The 22,944-nt window shown below is 47.6% G+C and overlaps 2 protein-coding genes across 7 annotated transcripts; one reads left to right on the top strand and one right to left on the bottom strand.

Annotated features, from left to right (window-relative positions):
- The first annotated feature begins 18 nt into the window (after positions 1-18).
- Positions 19-12,426, top strand: METTL25B (methyltransferase like 25B). 4 transcript variants are annotated; one of them, XM_016193625.2, is made up of 8 exons: positions 19-350; positions 6,580-6,704; positions 6,897-7,049; positions 8,184-8,246; positions 8,462-8,605; positions 10,427-10,911; positions 11,788-11,972; positions 12,080-12,426. In XM_016193625.2, exons 2-8 carry the CDS (start codon positions 6,621-6,623, stop codon positions 12,199-12,201), a joined length of 1,236 nt encoding a protein of 411 aa, XP_016049111.1. In that variant the 5' UTR covers positions 19-350; positions 6,580-6,620; the 3' UTR covers positions 12,202-12,426. The 4 variants fall into 4 exon arrangements, with proteins under 4 accessions (XP_016049111.1, XP_060057615.1, XP_060057616.1 ...); XM_060201632.1 differs by having other exon boundaries at positions 20-350; positions 6,842-7,049; XM_060201633.1 differs by having other exon boundaries at positions 21-350; positions 6,842-7,049; positions 12,129-12,426.
- Positions 12,427-12,731: 305 nt separating this feature from the next.
- MRPL24 (mitochondrial ribosomal protein L24) lies at positions 12,732-22,681 on the bottom strand. Of its 3 annotated transcripts, none has more exons than XM_060201635.1 (6): positions 22,539-22,681; positions 14,974-15,195; positions 14,787-14,882; positions 13,708-13,815; positions 13,328-13,454; positions 12,732-12,958 (listed from the first exon to the last, which is right to left on the bottom strand). In XM_060201635.1, exons 2-6 carry the CDS (start codon positions 15,154-15,156, stop codon positions 12,822-12,824), a joined length of 651 nt encoding a protein of 216 aa, XP_060057618.1. In that variant the 5' UTR covers positions 15,157-15,195; positions 22,539-22,681; the 3' UTR covers positions 12,732-12,821. The 3 variants fall into 3 exon arrangements, with proteins under 3 accessions (XP_060057618.1, XP_016049106.1, XP_007535597.1); XM_016193620.2 differs by having other exon boundaries at positions 13,328-13,458; positions 13,712-13,815; positions 22,422-22,577; XM_007535535.3 differs by having other exon boundaries at positions 22,422-22,577.
- Between the last annotated feature and the right edge of the window lie 263 nt (positions 22,682-22,944).

Genomic DNA, 22,944 nt, shown 5'->3' on the forward strand with positions numbered 1-22,944 from the left:
CTGTGGCGTCACGTCTAGGCGCCAAGGAGGGTTAGGCTCCCGCGCGGCCTCCAGGTCGCTGCCTGTGGCGTCACGAGTTTCCCTTTAATGGCTTCCACCCCTGCCCAGAACCCCGCAAAAGGCAGCGTCTGGGATCGGATTCAGAGCTGCTGCCCCCTTGTCCGTCTGCAGAGCCGAGCTCAGCCCAGGACCTAGAGCTGCACGGCGCTGACCCGCGTCCCTCGAAGCTAGGCCCCGGGATGCCGGGCGTCTCCGCCAGGGGCCTCTCTCACGAGGCAAGGAGGCAGCTGGCTGTGAAGCTCACCCGCGTCCTGGCCCTCTACCGTTCCATCCTGGACGCCTACATCATCGTGAGGCCACGGGGGAGGGGGCAGGGTGTTCCCGGTCATGTGCTTGGCGAAGTGCCCCCAACAGAGAGGGAGTCTGGCCTCTAATGTTAGCCTCTAATAGCCTTTCCTGGGAGTATTAAAGTGTGTGGACATGGGAACCATGCTGCAGCTGTGTTGTTTTGGGAACGCGTTCATCTGAGCTCTGATTCTGTAGTGCAGTGGGCAACTCCAGCTTCGGAATCGGACCAGGGCTAGATTCCTGCCTCCCGTGCCTGTTAAGCTTTAGCATTAAAAATAGTTCCTTAGGGCAGGGGAGGTTGCCTAGCGGGTAGAGAACAGGTCGTAGCATGCATGGAGGGACCCAGGGATCGGTCTCAGGCACCAAATATACCAGAATGGTGCTCTAGCCTCTCTTCCTCTGTTCCATACAGAACATAAATGAAAATAAATATATATTTTTTAACTGTCTCTGGCCCCGGTTTCTCAGCTATAATGTAGATCCCGCCTGAAGGGTCATTGTGAAAAATCAATGAGCTGGTGTATAAATGGTGTCCTCCACTGAATTGTTAAGGCCTCACACTCAGAAGCCATCTTTGATTTAGCCCTTTTCCTTCACTGGTCTCCAGTCCAAGATACAGTTCATCCATTTTGTCTCCAACTCCATTGCAACCAGCTTGGGCCAAGCCATCATCATCATCTCTTTCATAGACTGCTCCCTATCTGACCTCCTGTGTTTACTTGTGACCCTCCATAACCTGTTCTTCACAAATCAGCCTGATTCGTTTCTGTAGGGGAAAAAAATCATGTAAGATTTTTTTTTCCAAATGTTTATTTATTAGGGAGAGAACCCAGAACATTACTCTGGCATGTGCAATGCCAGGGTTTGAACTCAGGACCTCATGCTTGAGATTAAGTCCAACTGTACCCTTTGCACCATTTCCGATCCCACAAGAGAATGAAACTAGACTCATCTGGTACATGTTGCATTGCAGATGGAACTGGAAGCCTCAGGCATGCAAGTCCTACACTTTAGCTCTTTCCCTGGCTGTCTGGTTGGTTTCTTCAAAATATAAATTTGGGGCCCTGACAGCCGATCTCATTACTGCTTGAGAACACCAAAGACTGAAATGAGTGAAGCTCTATGATGGGTGGTGGTCCAGTGCTTTGGTGTCTGTCAAAACGTAAAATAAAAAATGGGTGGCCTGGGAAGTTGTGAAGTAGGTAGGATACCAGACTTGGAAGCATGAGGTCCTGAATTTGATTCCTAGCATCACATATGCCAGGTGTGTGTGTGTGTGTGTGTTTGTGTGTTGGGTGTTCCAGGATATGGCACAGTCAGAATTCAAATCCCCAGCATCACATATGCCAGAGTGATGTTTTGATTCTCTCCTTACTCTCTCATTAATAAAACTGCGGGGGGGGGGGGGGGGGGGGCTGGGATCAGGGAGGTGACTTTGGTGTTGCATGTGTGCTAGGTCCTAATTTCAACCCCAGGCCCATTGAATGATGCAAGTTTAGTGACCTGGGAGGTGGTGCAGTGGATAAAGCATTGAACTCTCAAGCACAAGGTCCTGAGTTCAATCCTTGGCATAAGTGCCAAAGTGATACTCTAGTTCTATCTCTTCTTTCTCTTTCATTTATAAATCTTTAATTTCTTTAAAGCTTTACATTCTGATCCTGCTGCTTCTAGAATCTCACCACACTTCACTCTCCCACCTTCATTATACAGCACCCATACTGGTCCACTTATTCCACCAATCTGCTCCACAAATAAGCAGGTACCCTGGCTTTTGCACTTAATGATCTGCATGGAATGCTGTTCACCCAAAGAAAGATAATAGAGCAAAATGGTCAAGAGCAAGAAATCTGAATCAAATTGGTTTCACATCCTAGCTCTTCTAGATAATAGCTTTCTCTTACTTAGACAAGTTACTTAATTGCTATCTGCCAGCTTCCTTATTATAAAGCAGGGGCTGAAAATAGTACCTACCTTTTAGGGTTGCTTTGAAGAGTGAATGTATTCATATATGTAAAATGTTTAAAATAGTGACTGACAAATTATTTTATAAGTGCTATTACCTGAAATCTTAAAATATTTTAGGGTGGAGGAGATAGGATAATGATTAATGCAAAAAGACCTGAGGCTCCAAGGTCCCAGATTCAATCTCCCACATAACCATAAGGCAGAGCTAAGAAGTGTTCTGGGAAGAGAAAAAAAAAAATCTTTAAATGGGGGAAAAGAGTGCTGGAGATGGAACATTTAATAAAATATATATATTTTTTTTAAATGGTGGAAAAGGGTGCTGGAGATGGAACATTTATTATTATTATTTTACTTATAAAATGGAACTATTGTGGTCCAGAAGGTGGGTAAAATGTTGGACTTTCAAGCATTAGGTCTTGAGTTTGATCCCTGGCTGCACATGTTCCAGAGTGATGTCTAGTTCTTCTTTCTCATTAATAAATAAAATCTTTTAAAAATTAAAAAAATAAAATAAAATGGAACTATTGACAAGACCAGAGGATAAGAGGGGTGCAATTCCACACAGTCTCCACCACCAGAGCTCCTTATCCCATCCCCTCCCTTGAAAGTTTTCCTATTCTTTATCCCTCTGGAAATATGGACCTAGGATCATTATGGGGTGCAGAAGGTGGAAGGTCTGGCTTCTGTAATTGCTTCTCCACTGAACATGGGCATTGGCAGGTCAGTCCATACTCTCAGCCTGTCTCTCTCTTTCCCTAGTGGAGTGGGGCTCTAGGACACATTGGTGGGGTTGTCTGCCCAGGGAAGTCAGGCTAGCATCATGGTAGCATCTGGAACCTAGTGGTTGAAAAAGAGGTATGATATAAAGCAGAACAAATTGTTGACTAAGCAGAAATGGAACTTTTTTTTTTGCCTCCAGGTTATTGCTGGGGCTCAGTGCCTACACCACGAATCCACTGCTCCTGGAGGCCATTTTTCTCATTTTGTTGGCCTTATTGCCCTTTTAGTTGTTGTTATTGTTGTCATTGCTGTTGTTGTTGGTAGGACAGAAATCATGAGAGGAGGGGAAGACGGGGGGGGGGGGGGGGGGGACAGACACCTGCAACCTGCAGACCTGCTTCACCCATTGTGACCTCCCCCCTGCAGGTGGGGAGCCAGGGGCTCAAAATGGGATCTTTATGCTGGTATTTGTGCTTCACACCATGTGCACTTAACCCACTGCACTACTGCTGGGCCTCAGAGATGGAACATTTTTAAAAGGCTTATTAATGAGTAAGAAAGAGCCAGAACATCATACCCAGCGTACATGTTACCAAGAATGAGACTGGCTTTTTTGTTTTTTTCTGAACACATGCATGAGTTCACTACTCAGGGCCACTTTTTTTCCCCCCTTTTGCCAGAGCAATGCAGAGGACTGAACCTGGTACCTGCGACCTTAGAACCTCACGCATGAGAGTCTGTTTTCATAACCTTTATGCAGTCTCCTCCACCCAGGGCTACTTTCTTCATTCAGGTAGATGGAGAGGGAGAGATATCACAGCACTGGACCTTCCTCCGGTTCCCTAGCACATGTTTTGGGGGCTTGAACTTGGGTTGCTGTGTGGCCCTATCCTGTGAGCTGTTATCTCTGGTCCACTTTTTTTTTTTTTTTTTTTTTTTTTTTACTACCAGAGCACTGCTCAGCTCTGGCTTATGGTGGTTTGGAGAATTGAATCTGGGACTTCAGAGACTCAAGCATGACAATCTGTTTGTATAACCATTGTGCTATTTACCCCGCCCTAATTTTTTTTAAAAAAAGATTTTATTAATGAGAAAGATAGGAGAAAGAACCAGACATCACTCTGGTACATGTGCTGCTGGGGATTGAACTCGGGACCTCATGCTTGAGAGTCTAGTGCCTTAGTCACTACGCCATCTCCTGGACCACCCCCACCCTAATTTTTTAAATATTTTATTTATTAATGAGAAAGGAGAGACAGAAAGAACCAGACATCACTCTGGCACATGTGCTGCTGGGGATTGAACTTAGCACTTCGTGCTTGAGAGTCTAATACTTTATCCATTGTGCCACTTCCGACCACCCCCACCCTTAAATTAGGATTTAATAAGCCCCATATTAATAAGAGAGTAGGAGAGAACCAGAGCCAAAGCATCACTCTGGCATACATGATGTCAGGAATCAAACTTGGAACCTTATGCTTGTGAACCCAACATATTTTTTTATTTTTTAAAACTTATTTATAAAATGGAAACTCTAGGGAATCGGGCGGTAGCACAATGGGTAAAGCGCAGATGGTGCAAAGCGCAAGGACCAGTGTAAGGATCCTGATTCGAGCCCCCGGCTCCCCACCTGTAGGGGAGTTGCTTCACAAGCCAAGCGGTGAAGCAGGTCTGCAGGTGTCTTTCTCTCCCCTTCTTTGTCCCCTTCTCTCTCCATTTCTCTCTGTCACATCCAACAGCAACAATAAAACAATAAGGGCAACAAAAGGGATTAAATAAATATTTTTTAAAAAATGGAAACACTGACAAGACCATAGGATAAGAGGGGTACAATTCCCAGAGCTCCGTACCCCATCCCCTCCCCTGATAGCTTTCCTATTCTTTAACTTCCTGGGAGTATGGACCAGAGTTCTTCATGGGGTGGAAGATCTGGCTTCTGTAATTGCTTCCCTGATGAACATGGGCATTGGCATGTCGATCCATACTTCCAGCCTGTCTCTCTCTTTCTCTAGTGGGGCAGGACTCTGAGGAAGTGGAGCTCTGGGACACATTGGTGGGTCATCTTGCCTAGGGAAGTCCGGATGGCATCATGGTGGCATCTGGAGCCTGGTGGCTGAAAAAGAGTTAACATACAAAGCCATACAAATTGTTGATTAATCATGAACCTAAAGGCTGAAATATTGCAAATGAAGAATTGGGGTCTCCGTTTTGAAAATACTTTACTTTAAATACTACTTTAGGTATAATCCAAAGGGCCCATGATTTTATTAATTTTTGCCTGAGCCTGACATCTGATACGCAGGTGGACCCAGGTTATTGTCTGGGGAGATGATGTCATGACTGGGAAAATGGCTAGAAAGCTGGATCAGGGAAGAGAGTAGCTCCCAAATATGGGGAAAGTTTGTAAATGTTGTTGAGTGTAAACCCCATCGATTTGATCTGGGGCCCATATTCAGCACAGGAGCCAGTATAACCTCTACATCCCTGTAGATCCAAACTCGCATTCTGTGGTCATCAGTAGGAACATTCTGAGTTGCACCAACTTCAGGACCCATCTTCTTCAGGTGGTAGATAGAGTATGTTTTCCAGCCCCCCTTTGGAGGATGGAACATTCTCTGCCATTGATGATCTGCATTGAGAGTAAGGTCTCTGGGGGCTCCCCAAAGGGGTCCATTATGTTGTTCCTGATGGAGATGATAATGGAGTGATGATGAAGAGATGGATCTATTTTAGTTCTAGGCTCATTGAACCCAACATTTTATCTACTGCACTACCTCCCTGGCCACCTGGTTCGTTGTTGTATCCCAAGTCTAGGCTGGAGCACTTTTTTTTTTTTAATTAAAAAAAAAAAATTTATTCCCTTTCGTTGCCCTTGTTTTATTGTTGTCATTATTATTGTTGTTATTAATGTCGTTGTTGTTGGATAGGACAGGGAGAAATGGAGAGAGGAGGGGAAGACAGAGGGGGGAGAGAAAGATAGACACCTGCAGACCTGCTTCACCGCTTGTGAAACGACCCCCCTGCAGGTGGGGAGCCGGAGTCTCGAACTGGGATCTTTATGCCAGTCCTTGTGCTTTGCACCACCTGCGCTTAACCTGCTGTGCTACCACCCGACTCCTGATAAATTATATTTTTAAAAAATAATAAATGCTTTAAAAAGTGCTCCAGGGGCACATATGGTAATAGGTAATTAAGTGATAACACACATCAGTCAACCTGGTCTCAAGGACACAATGTCATGGTGTGTGCGCTTAACCAGGTGCGCCACCACCTGGCCAAGGGACGCAGTGTCAAGGGGTCATCATCCCTGCCTTTTGGTCAATCAGGTGGAGAACAGAGACATGTAAATAGGTGAGGAAGCTGGCAGGACAACCTGTGTCCAGACTGCAAGCTGAGCTCTGAGAAAGGGCCAGGCAGCCTCCTTGGAGTGGGAGGGAGCAAGTGACTAGGACAAGGCAGTACCTGCTGGCTGCGGCCAGCTCTGTATGATCGCCAGTGGGGCAGGGGAGAACTGGCGCGTCCACTGACCACTTCTTCCCTCTGCAGGAGTTCTTCACAGACAACTTGTGGGACACACTCCCTTGCTCATGGCAGGAAGCACTGGATGGACTAAGCCCCCCCCAGCTCGCCACACTGCTGCTGGGAATGCCTGGGGAAGGGGAAGTGATCAGGTATGGGTTTGGGGCCTTGTGCCAGGGCACTTGGGGCACAAAGCCCTGCAGCCCATTGCTCAGTCTTGATAGGGGCATCCTGGGTCATGACCTGGGCTGCCAGGAGCATGAGGGTCCTGCTCACTAAGGGGATTCAGGCTGGGCTTTCTCAGGTACAGGTCTGTATGGCCACTCACCCTACTGGCCTTGAAGTCCACAGCCTGGGCCCTGGCCTTTACCCGCACACCAGGGTTTCAGAGTCCCTCAGAGTTCCAGGAGAATTCCAGTCAGAGCTCCCGACTGCCGGCGCCTTTCCGGAAGCATGTCAGGCCCAAGAAGCAGCATGAGATCCGAAGGCTGGGAGAGGTGAGGAGACTGGGGAAGGGGTGCCCCTGGGAGCCTGGGAACTCCTGAGCCTTTTGTCACCTGCAAGACCAGAGGCCTCAGGGGCCCTTCCACCATAGACATGTTTGGCTTCAGCCGTTTCTTTATTTTCTCTGTAATTTTTTTTAATTTTATATTTATTTTCCCTTTTGTTGACCTTGTTTTTCATTGTTGTAGTTATTATTGTTATTGATGTCATCTTTGTTAGGTAGGACAGAGATATGGAGAGAGTTGGGGAAGACAGAGAGGGGGAGAGAAAGACACCTGCAGACCTGCTTCACCGCCTATGAAGTGACTCCCCGAAGGTGGGGGCCTGGGGGCTCAAACTGGGATCCTTACTCCCATCTTTCTACTTTACGCCACATGCACTTAACCTGCTGCGCTACTGACTCCCCTTTTTAATTTTTTTAAAAGACTTCATCTATTAGTGATTAATATAGGAGAGAGAGAAGGAACCAGACATCACTCTGGTACATGCTGGGGATTGAACTCGGGACCTCATGCTTGAGAATCCAATGCCGTATCCACTGTGCCATCTCCCAGACCACTTTTTTTTTTGTCATCTTTATTTTTTTATTGGATAGAGACAGTCAGAAATCAAAAGGGAAGAGGGTGGTAGGGAGAGATCTGCAACACTGCTTCACCACTGCACACTACTGACATCTGCAACACTGCTTCACCACTCACAAAGCTGTCCCCCTGCAGCTGGGGATTGGGGAGCTCAAACCCAGGTTCTTGTACATTGTAACATGTGCTCAACCAGGTACACCATCACCCAGCCCCAAGCTTTGGCCTTTTCTTTGCATCTCTTTGGCTGGATTGATTGGTGACTGAATCATTGTCTCATTCCTGTTCTCATAACCTTCAGTTTGGCTTCATAGTGGGACATGTCTTTTTTTTTTTTTTTCTGGGCAAGTTGAGCCTCTGACCTGAGAGGGACAAGGAGAGTAGCCAACCTGGGGGTCAGCACCCATTTTGATTCCCATGTCTCTTTTACCTGGTGCCTTGTGTCTCATCTCCCTTTGCCATTTTCAGCAACTCCCTTTTCCTTAGGAGCCTCTGCCCTTGACAGCCAGTAGCAGGTGGCAAGTATTCTCTTGTCCCCTCCTATTTCAGCTGGTGAAGAAGCTAAGTGACCTCACAGGCTGCACCCAGGTGGTGGACGTTGGCTCAGGCCAGGTAAGCCAGACCCTTGACAATGTTTTTCTGAGCCCCTGAAGAGGGCAGCTGGCAGGCGGACCCAGGGAAGCAGCTGCTGAGGCCTGAGGGGTTAGATGGGGCCAGAGGGGGACTTTCTGGGAATGGGGGACTCCTGTGCTGGGCCACTGATGTCAGGGAGGCCAAAGGAGAATTGCTTAATGGGGCCACCTTTGCCCTCCCACTTGTGACCCCAGGGCCACCTGTCGCGCTTCATGGCCCTGGGGCTGGGGATGATGGTGAAGAGCATTGAAGGGGACCAACAGCTAGTGGAGAGAGCTCAGCACCTGGACTGGGAGCTCGTGCAGACTCTGGAGAAGGAGGCGAAGAGGAACCCACAGGTGGGCTGGCTCACCATGCAGCTCCTGGGTCTGCTTGGTTGAAATTGGGCACTAAAGCTGAATTCCCTCCCCAAGTCTCTCATCTTGCCATGTGGTGCACCCTAGTTCCACTTCCCTAAGGTTTTCCACTGTGCTAAAGCCTCCTCAAAAGGTACTTTCCCCCCCTCTTTTTAATAGCAGGGCTTTGATCAGTTCTGGCTTATGGTGGTGCAGGGTATTGAACTTGGGGAATTTGGAGCCTTGGCCATGAGTCTCTGCATAATCATCATTATCTACTCCCACCCACTATTTTTTAAAGATTTTTTTCCTATCTTATTTATTTGATAAGACAGAGAGAAATTGAGAGGGGAGGGTGATATAGAGAGGGAGAGAGACACCTGTAGACCTACTTCAGTCATGAAGCTTACCCCCTACAGGTGGGGACTAAAGACTTAAACCTGGGTCCTTATACATGATAACGTGTGCACTTGATCAACTGTGTGCACCACCACCTAGCCTTCTGAACGCATATATATATATATATATATATATATATATATATATATATAAGCACTTTTTTTTTTCTTTCTCATAAACTTATTTACTAATGAGAGAAGGAGAAAGCCAGAATCACTCTGGTACATGAGATGCCAGGGGTCGAACTCACCTCATGTCTGCAAGTTCAGTGCTTTACCCACTGTGCCACCCACAGGACCACAAAGGCACTGTCTGGGGCCAAGAGATAGCATACCAGTCAGGGCATGGGCCTGCCAGGTGTGTGGCCCAGCTTCGAGCCCTGACACCACAGAGAGCCACTACACTGGTCTCTACCTGCATGAAAAAATGTCACCTGGCGATAGGCAATACATCCAGGAGGCCCCAGCTAAAAAAATACAGGCAGCTGCTAATTATTATTTTGGTGAGTAAGAGACCACAGCACTAAAGTTCCTTTCACTGCAGTGGGAGCCAGGAGTAAGCCTAGTTCTTGCCCATGGCAAAGCAGCGTACTATCCAAATGAATTATTTTACTGGCCCTAAGGCATTTCTTTTTTTTTTTTAAGTATATTAATTTTATTTTAGATACAGTAAGAAGTTGAGAGGGAAGGGGGAAGATAGGGAAAGCTGCAGCACTGCTTCACCACTAATGAAGCTTCCCCCCCTGCGGATGGAGACCAGAGGCTTGAACCTGGGTCTTTACATACTGTACGCCACCACCTGGCTATTCTTTCTTCTTTTATTTGCTAGGACAGAGAGAAATGGGAGAGAAAGGGATACATCTGCAGCACTGCTCATGAAGCTTCCCCACTACAAGTGGGGACCAGAGGCTTGAGCCATTTCCCTGCACATGCTAACATACATACTCTACCCATACATACCTGACTCCCTAAGTTAACAGTTGTTTTTTTAATTTATTTTTTCTTTTGTTGCCCTTGTTATTGATGTCCTTGTTGGATAGGACAGAGAGAAATGGAGAGAAGAGGGAAAGACAGAGGAGAGAAAGACAGACACCTGCTTCACCACTTGTGAAGCAACTCCCCTGCAGGTGGGGAGCCAGGGGCTTGAACCGGGATCCTTGGGCCAGTCCTTGCGCTTTGCGCCACCTGCACTTAAACCACTGCGCTACCGCCCGACTCCCTAGTTAACAGTTTCTATTTAAAGGGTGCTTTTAAAGATCGTCAGTTAAATATCAGACTCACTATGTAAGGCCAGTAAACTCAGGAAGATTCAGTTAATCATGCCAGACCCAGAACTTACAGCTCCCTTCTAGGGCCCCTTCCTGTGGCCAGAGTGACCATGGGGCTACCAGATCCCCCTCCTCTTTGTCCTTTCCTGCCCTCACAGGTGGTCCAGACCAGCCCTCACCTCTGCCCACACCATGTGGTTAGGTGGGTGGACCCCACAAGCCTATGCGAAGACCTCCTCCAGCCACTGGAATGCCCACCTCTGGATAGGACCCGCCTGCTGCTGACAGGCCTCCACGCCTGCGGTGACCTGAGTGTGGCTCTGCTGAGGCACTTCTCCTGCTGCCCTGAGGTGGTGGCCCTGGCATCCGTAGGCTGCTGCTACATGAAGCTGAGCACTCCTGGTGGCTACCCGCTGAGCCAGTGGGTGGCAGGCCTGCCTGGCTATAAGCTGCCCTACAGGCTGCGGGAGGGAGCCTGCCATGCTCTGGAAGAGTATGCTGAGCGCCTGCAGAGAGCAGGCCCTGCTCTCCGGACCCACTGCTACCGGGCAGCTCTCGAGACAGTTATCCGGCAGGCCCAGCCTGAGCTCCGGAGGCCCGGCGTGCAGGGCATCCCCCGGGTCCATGAACTCAAGATCGAAGAGTGAGGCTGGGGAGATAGCTGTGGGGAAGGGGCATCACCCATTGGAGGCTGGGTCCCCTCCTACCCTCACCTGTAGCCTGTCTTGAGTGACCCAGAGGAGGGAGGGGACTTCAGTTTTCTGACTGGAACGACAACTCAAGATTTCTTTTTTTTTTTTTTAAATTATTTATTTATTCACGAGAAAGACAGGAGGAGAGAAAAAACCAGACATCACTCTGGTACATGTGCTGCTGGGGATCGAACTCAGGACCTCATGTTTGAGAATCCAATGCTTTATCCACTGCAACACCTCCCAAACCACTTCTTTTTTTTTCAAGATTTCTTTAAAAGGGAATTATCACTATTCACAGCAGACTGACTTAAGTTTTCTATCTTTGTTTTGTAGGCAGAGAGAGTAAAAGACCACAGCACCAAAGCTCCCGTCAGTGTGGGGGTCAGGCTTAAAGGCAGCACACTGTTCAAGTGAGCTATTTTGATGGTCCTGGCCAGGTTCTTTAAGTGCTAAAAATATAGCTTCCTGGGCTCAGGTGGTGGCACATATGTTTGAACATGCTACCATATATTAAAGGACCTGGGTTCAAGCCCGTGGTCCCCATGGGGGGGGCTTCACAAGCAATGAAGCAGTGCTACAGGTGTCTCTCCCTTCTGTCAAACTGTCTCAGCCCAATAAATATATATTCCTAACTGAACAGACCTGGCTGAAAAACTTGGGGGTGTATCTGCTATTAGGCAAAAAGCTCCCAACCAGGGAACATTTTTAAATTGCTCAATTACCTAGCAAGCCAGGCAACATTAGGCTCTAGTTAGCAATGGTGTTAGAGTGGGAGGTAAAGGCTCCCAAGACCAAACTGAGTGTGGTCTGTGGTGACCCCACAGGTATGTGCAGCGGGGACTACAGCGGGTAGGCCTGGACCCCCAGACTCCGCTAAACCTGGCCACCCTTCAGGCCCACCTGGCCCAAGAGAACCGCGTAGTAGCCTTCTTCAGCCTGGCCCTGCTGCTGGCCCCACTTGTGGAGACGCTGATACTACTGGACCGGCTGCTCTACCTTCAGGAGCAGGGTAAGAGGGCCCTAAAGCAGGGACAGACGCCAGATGGTTAGAAACCAGGAGCTGGCAGGGGTGAGGCTGAGTTAGCTTTACCTCTGTGTAATCCTCCACTTCTCCAGGCTTTCATGCTGAACTCCTGCCCATCTTCAACCCCAAACTCTCCCCCAGAAACCTGGTACTGATCGCCACCAAGAACCCCCTGGGCCAGGCCTTCTCGGCTCTGGAGACTGAAGAGAGCTGACAGCCTGAGGAAAGCATGCCTTGAACCCTCTCTAGAGGCACACTGGGTGCCGCTGTGCGTGGCAAGAGTCTGCACCGCCTTGTCTGGAGAACCAGCACCCCATATCTTCTCTAGGATTCTAGGTCCCCATTGGCCTTCAGCTTCTTATCTCCTCTCCTTTGTGTGTTATGATGTAAAGTGCATCCATTTTTTAATTTATTAAAACGTGTCTTTATTTCTCTCCTATTTCTATGAAATGCAGAAAAGCACAGGTATATAACTCTCAAGATGAAGCAGAGGTACTTAATTGGGTCACAAACCCCTAAACCCTGCTGTGGTACTTAGAGGTCTCTGCTGAGGGCCCCTGGCTCCCTCAGCAGAGACCTACTCTGAGGAAACTTCCCAAAAGTGTAGCCAACATCCATCTGGATTGTCATAACCTTAAAACAGAAGTGCCCTGCCTCCAGCCCTTCATGTGCCCACCTTTTCATCCTTGATAATGTGTTGGGCTGAGAGGTGCCAGTCCCTGGAGACGACAGTGGCACACAGAGGAAGGCTCACGGCTCTTTATTGGCACCTGGAAAGGTGGCCCCAGCTTGCAAGGTGCAGCTCAGCCAGGGGGGCAGCTGCTCTCCCCAGGTTCAGTACCAGTAGACCTTCTTGTGTCTCCGAGTCTCCTGGATTCCCATCGCCTCCATCACCTCCTCCTCCAGTGTCTTCAGTCCTGGTACATAGGTTCTTTCTAGGGCATCTTTCACTGACGTATCTTTAGGGCCATCTGTTGAGCAGGAAGGAAGAAGATGGGGAGAGGCTTTTTTTTGGTTGTTGGCTGCCTAGGGCTTTACTAGGGTTACATGTCTGTGCAATCCCACCACTCCTGGTGGACTCCTATCTTTTCAGATAGCAGGTGAAAGGGGAGGCAGAGAGAGAGAGATAGGAGAGACTGCAGCACTGCTTCACAGATTGTGAAGCTTCCTCGACATGGTGCTTCCATATGGTGGCCAGGGGCTTCACCCCAGGTCCTTAAACACAGCAAAGTGTGCACCTTAATGGACAAGGCACCTCCCAGCCCCCCAGAAACTTCAACACCTTTTACCGCTGTTCCTGCCCCCCTTGTCCTCAATACTGGGCCCCTCGCCAGCCTCACCAATCCACGTCTCGGGAATGATGCCATCAGCTCTGGGAAACTCTGGTTTGGGGATAATTCTTCCTGATCTGGTGGAGACTCGGACTCTCTCTCCTGCCTCTGTGAACTTCCACTCCACCTCAGTGGGCTTCCTAGGGCACAGAAGAGGGGAGCGCACCTGGGGGTCAGGTCTCCCACTTTCCAACCCAAAGGTCAATGTCTGAGAACACTAAGGTCACCAGTCTTGGTGAAGAGGTTACCTACAGGAAGTCAGGTCCAGGATGTGACCCACTCAGTGTCCAGCTCACTGCCCAGTACCCCAGTGAAGACATGAGGTCAACATCTGCAGAGGGTAGGCAGCCCCCTGACCAGGACACCACCCCACACACATACACACACACTTGCCTGTCCACAGGGTCCACAAGTTTGACCTGGCGGTGGAGCAAGGGAGCTTCGCTTGGGACCATGGTGCCCCGGTACTCTGAGGTCTTGCCAATGTAGCGGTAATGCTGTGCAAGAGAAGGGGTGTCAGAAACCAAGGCGTGTGATGGGGTTTGCCTACCTCAGCTTGGTGCAGCCACCTCAAGCCAAAAAACAGAAGGCTGCATTGCATCTGTCTCTCTCAGACATGTCCTATCTCCCTCAGCTGCTTTTTAAAAAATTTATTTTTGTATTTATTTATTTGTTGCCCTTGTTTTTTTTTGTTGTTGTAATTATTATTGATGTTGTTGCTGTTGGATAAGACAGAGAGAAATGGAGAGAGGAGGGGAAGACAGAGTGGGAGAGAAAGAGACACCTGCGAACCTGCTTCACTGCTTGTGAAGCGACTCCCCTGCAGGTGGGGAGCTGGGGACTCAAACCTTATGCCGTCCTCGCGCTTTGTGCCACCTGTGCTTAACCCGCTGCGCTACCGCCCGACTCCCTGCTTTTTTTTTTTTTTAATTGGTCAGAGACAGAGAAATCAAGAGATGGGGAGGTAGAAAGAGACGGCCACCTGCAGCCTTGCTTCACCACGTGTGAAGCAGGTGGGGACCAGGGGCTTGAACCTAGGTACTTGCTCACTATAACATGTGCACTTAACCAGGTGTGCCACTGCCTGCCCCCACTGCTGCTTTGGTTTTCAGATAAAGACACAAGACTGAGGCAGAGAGAAGATATCAACAGCATTGAAGTTTCCTTCAACATGGTGGAAACCTAGCTCGAACCTTCGCTCAAACTGTCGCTCACTTGACAAAGCAGTGCTCTATCCAGTTGAGCTTCCCCCCTCCCCAAGGTTGCTCTTAATAGATGGGCAGATGGCCAAGGAAGTGGAACAGTGGACAAGGTATTGGACTCTCCAGCACAAAGGTCCTGAGTTCAATACAGATGTGTCAAAGTGATGCTCTGGCTTTCCCTCTCCCACCAAATTAATAAATCAAAGTTAACAACAACAAAAAAAAATGGAGGACAGATGGAGCAGGCATTCTCACTGTCCACTTACTGTGTTCAGACCCTCCAGGACCACCCAGTTCCGCTCACGGATAACTTGAACCACTTTGCCTTGCTTCCCGGCATCCTTGCCTTCTAAGATCTCCACCTGTGTAAGAGGCAGGTTTGAGAAAGGAGGTCCTTACCCCTGAGCACCACCCCCCAATTCCCCAGAACCCTGGCCTGAGCCTCTCACCCACCCAGTCCCCACAGAACAGGTGCCAGTCTTCTTCAGAGATGGGCTCCACAGCCACCGGCCGTCGCCTGAGCCAAGGTGGGTTCTTCCTCTTGTCTGACTGGGAGCCAGGGCGGCTCATCCCATAGCGATAGTTGGGTGGCAGAGTGACCTTGGTTGCCAGGGCCAGCAGGGCAGTGAGACGCATGGCTGCAAGGTGGTCAAGATCAGAGAGACGTCCTAGTCCCTAGTTGGTTCAGGGATAGGACAGGGACAAAGGGCAAAGAAGTGAGGAGAGGGAAGGGGGAGACTCTCACCTGAGGCTCCAAAGGCCCAGGTTCAATCCCCCACACTACCATAAACAAGAGCTGAGCAGTGCTCTGGAAAAAAAAAAAATGAGGGGAGGGGAGCTGTTTCGTTTTATGAGAGTGATTGAGCCCTAGCACAATAATGAAGTGCCATAGTACCAGGGGAAACTCCAGTATTGTGGTGAGCCTCCCTCTCTGTTGATCCGTAATTTTAAAAATGCCTAGAAGCAGTGAAACTGCATATGTGTGAGGCTCCAGACCCACCAAAATAGAACAAATAAAAGAAAGTCTGTAATCCCATGAGAGAACAAGCCTAGAGCACACTCTGGCATATGATGTCCCAACACTGAACATGCAATAGTCCTGTGCTCACCTGAATCAGGGTGTTTTGTTTTATTTTGTTTTTGGTCATCACTGGGGCTTCACTGCTCTAGGGTGGCTCAGATACAGATAGACAGGCAGATAGAGAGATGGAACAGCACCAAAGCTTCTTTCCATTTGGTGGGGGCCAGGTTCAAGCCTGGGTCAGGGCATGGCAAACTGCACACTATCCAAGTGAGCTCTTGGGTTGCTGGAAAAATCAAGATGTACTGTCCAGTTTCTCTATGCAAAAAATACATCATGACTTTTCCAACAACCTAGTATTGTGCTGGCCCAGTGAAACAGGGTTTTGTTTGTCTGCCTGTTTTTTGGGCCCCAGGCCTCACACCACTGCTTCTAAGTCAACCTTTTTATTTCTTTTATTTAGCTATTATTGCTGGGCTCAATGTTTATATAATTCCACTGTTCTCAGCTCTCATATGTATGTTTATTTATTTATAGAGGTCAGAGAGGGAAAGATACCTGCAGCACTGGTCTGCTACTAGTGAAGCTTCCCCCTGCAGATAGTGACTGGGGGCTTGAACCTGGTCCTTGCAAATGGTAACTTATGTACTTTACTGGGGTGAGCCACCATCCAGCTCCCTCATTTTTATTTTAGACCGAAAGAGAGAAGCATTGCAGCTCTGATCCACCACCCGTGGAGCTTCCCCTTGTCCTGTGCACATCGGTCTCAGGGTGGTGGTACACCCTGTTGAGCATACATATTACCATGTGCTAGGGCCTGAGCAGTGAAGCAAGTCTACAGGTATCTCCCTCCATATCTTCTCCTCCCCTCTCACTTTCTCTGTCCTATCACGTGGAATAGAAAGAAAAAAATCAGTCTCCCTAATAACCAAAATATATAAAGGGCTTGCCAAACTTGACAAGAAAACAAATGACCCCATCCAAAAATGGGAAGAGGACATGGACAGAATATTCACCACAGAAGAGATCCGAAAGGCTGAGAAACACATGAAAAAATGTTTCAAGTCATTGATTGTCAGAGAAATGCAAATAAAGACAACAATGAGATACCAATTCACTCCTGTGAGAATGTCATACATCAGAAAAGGTAGAGGTTGTGGTGATAAAGGAACCCTCCTACACTGCTGGTGGGAATGTAAATTGGTCCAGCATTGGGAGTCGGGCTGTAGCGCAGCGGGTTAAGTGCAGGTGGCGCAAAGCACAAGGACCGGCATAAGAATCCCGGTTCGAACCCTGGCTCCCCACCTGCAGGGAAGTCGCTTCACAGGCGGTGAAGCAGGTCTGCAGGTGTCTATCTTTCTCTCCTCCTCTCTGTCTTCCCCTCCTCTCTCCATTTCTCTCTGTCCTATCCAACAACGACAACAACAATAATAACTACAACAATAAAACAACAAGGGCAACAAAAGGGAATAAATAAATAAAATAAAATAAAAAGTTTAAAAAAAAAAATTGGTCCAGCCTCTGTGGAGAACAGTCTGGAGAACTCTCAGAAGGCTAGAAGTGGACCTTCCCTATGACCTTGAAATTCCTCTCCTAGGGATATATCCTAAGGAACCCAACACATCCATCCAAAAAGATCTGAGTACACCTATGTTCATAGCAGCACAATTTGTAATAGCCAAAACCTGGAAGCAACCCAGGTGTACAACAACAGATGAGTGGCTGAGCAAGTTGTGGTATATATACACAATGGAATACTACTCAGCTATTAAAAATAGGGACTTCCATAAATAGAATACCTGAGATGGGTTGTGTATGCTATATAGGTCTTCTTGTAGGCCAAGTACCAGTCTCCAACCCAACCTATTGCAGCCAGGATGTAAAATTAACTGAACCAAGTCTGGGTACAAATTGCTTTGGACCTTGTTCCCACTTGGAAGAGACTATTAGGGGATCTTTGACCAGTATGTTTAGAAATAAAGCTATAAAAGCTAAGTTAAAGACACTGTATCCAATGTGTACTTGGTAATGTTTTTGCTTGTGTTGCTTTATTTCAGAGATTTACATACAACAAACAGTAAGTTTTCAAGTATTGCCTGTATTATGTTATATATGACTACACATATATTTGTTCAAATGATCAAAATAAATATTTTTCATATGAAAAAAAAATAGGGACTTCACTGTTTTCAGCCCATCTGGATGGAGTGTGAAGAAATCATGTTAAGTGAGATAAGTCAGAAACAGCAGGATGAATATGGGATGATCTCACTCTCAGGCAGAAGTTGAAAAACAAGATCAGAAGAGAAAACACAAGTAGAACCTGAACTGGAGCTGGTGTATTGCACCAAAGTAAAAGACTCTGGGGTGGGTGGGGGGAGAGTACAGGTCCTGGAAAAGGATGACAGAGGACCTAGTGGGGGTTGTATTATGTGGAAAACTGAGAAATGTTATACATGTACAAACTATTGTATTCACTGTCAACTGTAAAACATTAATCCCCCAATAAAGAAATTTTTAAAAATATCAGTCTCCCTTGCTGCAGTGTGTGAGGACAAAAATAAGTGTTTTGCTTATTTATTTACCAGAGCATTTGATCAGCTCTGGTTTATAGTGGTGGAATATTGAACCTGGAACCTCAGAGCTTCAGGCATAAAAGTTTGTTTGTTTGTTTCTTGCCTCCAGGGTTATCACTGGGGCTTGGTGGGGGCCAGCATCATGAATCCACTGCTCCTGGCGGCCTTTTTTTTGGACAGGACAGAAATTGAGAGGGGAGAGGGAGACAAGAGAGGGAGAGAGATAGACATCTGTAGACCTGCATCATCATTTGTGAAGTGATGTCTCTACAGATGAGGAACCAAAGGCTGGAATAGAGATCCTTACGCAGGTCCTTGAGCTTTATACTATGTGCGCTTAATCTGGTGTACCACTGCCCAGGCCCATATGAGACTTTTTGTAGAACCACTATACTATCTCCCAAGCTCCCCAAATAATAAGCATTTCAGTTGACTTAACACTTACTGTGTGACAAGCATGCCAAGTATTTTCCTGTATTATCTTACTTAAGCCTAAGAAAAGCAGAACAGGGAGTCAGGCGGTAGCGCAGCGGAGTAAGTGCACATGGCGCAAAGCGCAAGGACTGGTGTAAGGATCCGGGTTCGAGCCCCAGCTCCACACCTGTAGGCAGGGGAGTCGCATCACAAGCGGTGAAGCAGGTCTGCAGGTGTCTTTTTCTCCCCATCTCTGTCTTCCCCATCTCTCTCCATTTCTCTCTGTTGTATCCAACAATGACAATAATAATAACTACAATAAAGCAAGGGCAACAAAAGGGAATAAATAAATAAATATTTTTAAAAACTCAGTAGAGAGGGAATCGGGCAGTAGCGCAGCGGGTTAGGCGCACATGGCGCAAAGTGCTAGGGCCGACGTAAAGATCCCAGTTCGAGCCCCCGGCTCCCCACATGCAGGAGGTCACTTCACAAGCAGTGAAGCAGGTCTGCAGGTGTCTATCTTTCTCTCCCCCTCTCTGTCTTCCCTTCTATTTCTCTCTGTCCTATCCAACAACAACAGCTATGACAACAGTAACAGCTACAACAAGCGCAACAATAACGGCAACAAAATGGGGAAAATAACCTGCAGGAACAGTGATTCTAGTGCAGGCACCAAGCCCCAGCAATAACCCTGGAGGCAAAAAGAAGAAAAAATATATATACATATATATTTTATATACATATATATAAAGGAAGAAAGAAAAAGAAAAGCAAAATATCCCACAGAGTTCTGGCCTTAAAGACAAAAGGCCTGGGTTCTAGCCCCTGCTCCACCATCATGTTCTGTGGTCCTTGAATATTTAACTCCTGAGCTTCAGTTTTCTCATCTGGAAAACTTTACAGGGTTGATGGTGTCATTCAAATTACTTTTCAACATTTTAACAAAGGAAGGATTAAATGTAAACACTATTTCTTTTTTTTTTTTGAAGTTATTTTTACATTTATTTATTTTTCCCTTTTGTTGCCCTTGTTTAATATTGTTGTGGTTTTTGATATCGTTGTTGTTGGATAGGACAGAGAGAAATGGAGAGGAGGGGAAGACAGAGAGAAGGAGAGAAAGACAGACACCTGCAGACCTACTTCACTGCTTGTGAAGCGACTCCCCTGCAGGTGGGGAGCCGGGGGCTCGAACCGGAATCCTTACGCCGGTCCTTGCGCTTAGCGCCACCTGAGCTTAACCCACTGCGCCACTGCCCGACTCCCGTAAACACTATTTCTTTTGACAAATTATAAAGTATATAATCTGACACAGACATAAAGGAGGGAAATAAGAGAACACCTAAAATACTTGTGTGGGGAGGACGAACTGACTGAACTGAGAGGCTGTTTCCATCTTGCCACTTTTCACGTTTGCATTTCCTAATCAAGGCATACACTCATACAAGCTCTTATTTGAACTGAGATGTTGGATCAGTTCTCTTCTTTATATATATATATATATATTTTTTTTTTTTTTTTAATATTTATTTCCCCTTTTTTGTTACACTTATTTTTTTATTGTTGTTGCAGTTATTATTGTTATTGATGTCTTCGTTGTTAGATAGGACAGAGAGAAATGGAGAAAGGAGGTGAAAAGGGGGAGCGAGAGAGACACCTACAGACCTGCTTCACCGCCTGCGAAGCGACTCCCCTGCAGGTGGGGAGCCGGGGGCTCGAACCGGGATCCTTACGCCAGTCCTTGCGCTTTGCACCACATGCGCTTCACCCGCTGTGCTACCGCCCGACTCCCTATATTTCTCAGTAAAGAAATAGAAAAGATGGGGGCTGGGCGGTAATGCAGCGGGTTAAGTACTCGTGGCACAAAGCACAAGGACTGGAGTAAGGATCCCGGTCTGAGGTGAGTTGCTTCACAGGGCAGTGAAGCAGGTCTGCAGGTGTCTACTTTTCTCTCCCCCCGTCTTCCCCTCCTCTCTCCATTTCTCTCTGTCCTATCCAATAACAACGATATCAATAACAACAATAACTAAAACAATAAAACAAGGTCAATAAAAGGGAATAAATATTTTTTAAAATATTTACAAAAATGGGATCAGGCGGTAGCACAGTGGGTTAAGCGCAGGTGGCGCAAAGCACAAGGACAGGCTGAAGGAACCCAGTTCGAACCCCAGGCTTCCCACCTGCAGGTGTCTATCTTTCTCTCTCCCTCTCTGTCTTCCCCTCTCTCTCCATTTCTCTCTGTCCTATCCAACAACAAGGACATCAATAACAACAATAACTACAACAATAAAAAAAAGCAACAAGGGCAACAAAAGCGAATAAACATTTTTTAAAAAGGGGTGTAATCATATATATATATATATATATATATATATATGGCAACAAAAGGGGAAATAAATATAAAAGAAAAAGGCCCCTATCTAATTTGCAAGAAATGACCTTGTTTTTTAAAAAAACTTTTAAAAATATTTATTCCCTGTTGTTGCCCTTGTTGCTTTTTTTTTTTTATTGTAGTTGTAGTTATTATTGTTGTTGGATAGGACAAAGAGAAATGGAGAGAGGAGGGGAAGACAGAGAGAGGGAGAGAAAGATAGACACCTATAGACCTGTTTCACTGCTTATGAAGCGACTCCCCTGCAGGTGGGGAGCCAGGGGCTCGAACTGGGATCCTTATGCTGGTCCTTGCGCTTTTTACCACTTGTGCTTTAACCGCTGTGCAAGTGCCCAACTCCCATGACCCCGTTTTTGAAATTAATGCTGATCTGATGGATGTAAGGATTTCGGTACTCTAATACTCAAGAAACACTCGGAAGGTTACTATCACATCACGAATCTAATGGTGACAATGTCGTTACTACTATCATTATTTTGCCACTAGAATTATCTCTGGGGCTCAGTGCCTGTACCATGATTCTGCTACTCCTAGTGGCTAGTCTTTTTTCCTGACAGAAATAGGGAGAGCGTGGTCCAGGTGGTGGCTCAGTGGTAAAGCTCTCAAGCATGAGGTCCCGAGTTTGATCCCCGGCAGCACATGTGCCAGAGTAATATCTGGTTCTTGCTCTCTCCTCCTATCTTTCTCATAAATAAATAAAATCTTTAAATAAATAAATAGGGAGAGCGTGACACCGGTAGTACTGCTCCACCGCTGGTGAAGCTTCCCCCCTGCAAATGAGGATCCAGAGCTCAAACCCTGTCCACTAGCATGGTAACATGTGTGTTCTACCCGGTGCACCACCACCTGGCTCCCTTCACTACTATCCTGATCTTGACATCACTTTGTGAGGTATGCTGATAGCCTGTCCCTGCTCCTTATCCACGCTGTAATTCAGACAGCTTGACTAGAGCAGAGGAATGCTTAAGACCTAACACCCATGGGTATTGGAGACAGCATTAGTAGTCATGCAAAAAGACTTTCATGCCTGAGGCTCCAAAATCCCAAGTTCATTTCCCAGCACCACCCTAAGCAGCACTGGGGGGTGTGGCGGGGAGCGTGTGCGTCGTTAAAATAAACAAAGATCCAAGACACACTCACACCCCAAGACGCAGCACACCTGGGGCAAAAGACAGTGGTTAACGCATCAGACTTGTGTGCAGGAGGGCCTGACTTCGACCCACAGAACAGCATGCATCAGAGTGGTGCTCTGGTCCTCTCTCACACTGTCACACATTAATAGATACATTTTGTAAACGCCTCTTGGCCAGCCCCACTATCCCGATCTTTTCCTTCTTTTCCCCAGCCTCGGATACGGACTGACTGGTGCAGCTCCCCGTGGGGGGCTTAGAGAGTCGCGGTGCACCTCCACCTGTCTGCCGCGGCTTTATCCCAAGGGCAGCGACTTCGAAGGCTCAGCCCATTTTAACACCCACCCACTCCACGCTTCTAGGAAACCTACGGGAGAGACGACCGAGTCAACGCAGGGAAAAAGGAATCCCCTCACTGCACCCCTGGAACCGATCGCTGGACCTACACGGCGGGCCCAAACTTCCCCGACGCGTGGCCCTCACCTCACCTCTGCTTCCGTGGTGTCTCCACCGGCTGCCCCCCACCCGTGCCTTTTGGGAAATGTAGTCTGAACGCACAGCGGACGCAGCTAGCCTCTGATGCATGATGGGAGTTGCAGTCCGCTGCTCCAAAGCTAATGGGAAACAGGAAGTCTGATCGGGCAGTAACCCCGGAAGCTTCACATCGAAAAGCAGGCCGGGAGTTGAAGGCTTAGCGAGCTAGGCTTCCGTGCCCAACATGCTTCGGCGCATGCTCCGCGTGAAGGCCGCAGGGAACTGTAGTCCAGAAGTCCACGGCTCCATTTTGTAGCTCATTTGTCTTCCTCTTACAAGCAGACAGCGGCCTCTTTTTCTGTAGGCCAGCAGCCTAAGCCAGCAGGCTCATTGCCGACCCTCTTGCTGGAGGAGGCCAAA

The sequence above is a fragment of the Erinaceus europaeus genome, chromosome 11, assembly GCF_950295315.1.
Source record: "Erinaceus europaeus chromosome 11, mEriEur2.1, whole genome shotgun sequence".
Lineage (NCBI taxonomy): Eukaryota > Metazoa > Chordata > Mammalia > Eulipotyphla > Erinaceidae > Erinaceus > Erinaceus europaeus.

Coding starts and splice junctions, on each gene's coding strand:
- MRPL24 (XM_060201635.1), bottom strand. CDS start 15,156: ATGCGTCTCACTGCCCTGCTGGCCCTGGCAACCAAGGTCACTCTGCCA. Junction 14,883..14,973: donor ACCTGTTCTGTGGGGACTGG/GTGGGTGAGAGG, acceptor CCTCTTACACAG/GTGGAGATCTTAGAAGGCAA. Junction 13,455..13,707: donor TGGACCCTGTGGACAGGCAA/GTGTGTGTGTAT, acceptor TGCCCTAGGAAG/CCCACTGAGGTGGAGTGGAA.
- METTL25B (XM_060201632.1), top strand. CDS start 240: ATGCCGGGCGTCTCCGCCAGGGGCCTCTCTCACGAGGCAAGGAGGCAG. Junction 8,606..10,426: donor AGGCGAAGAGGAACCCACAG/GTGGGCTGGCTC, acceptor CTGCCCTCACAG/GTGGTCCAGACCAGCCCTCA. Junction 11,973..12,079: donor GCTCTACCTTCAGGAGCAGG/GTAAGAGGGCCC, acceptor CCACTTCTCCAG/GCTTTCATGCTGAACTCCTG.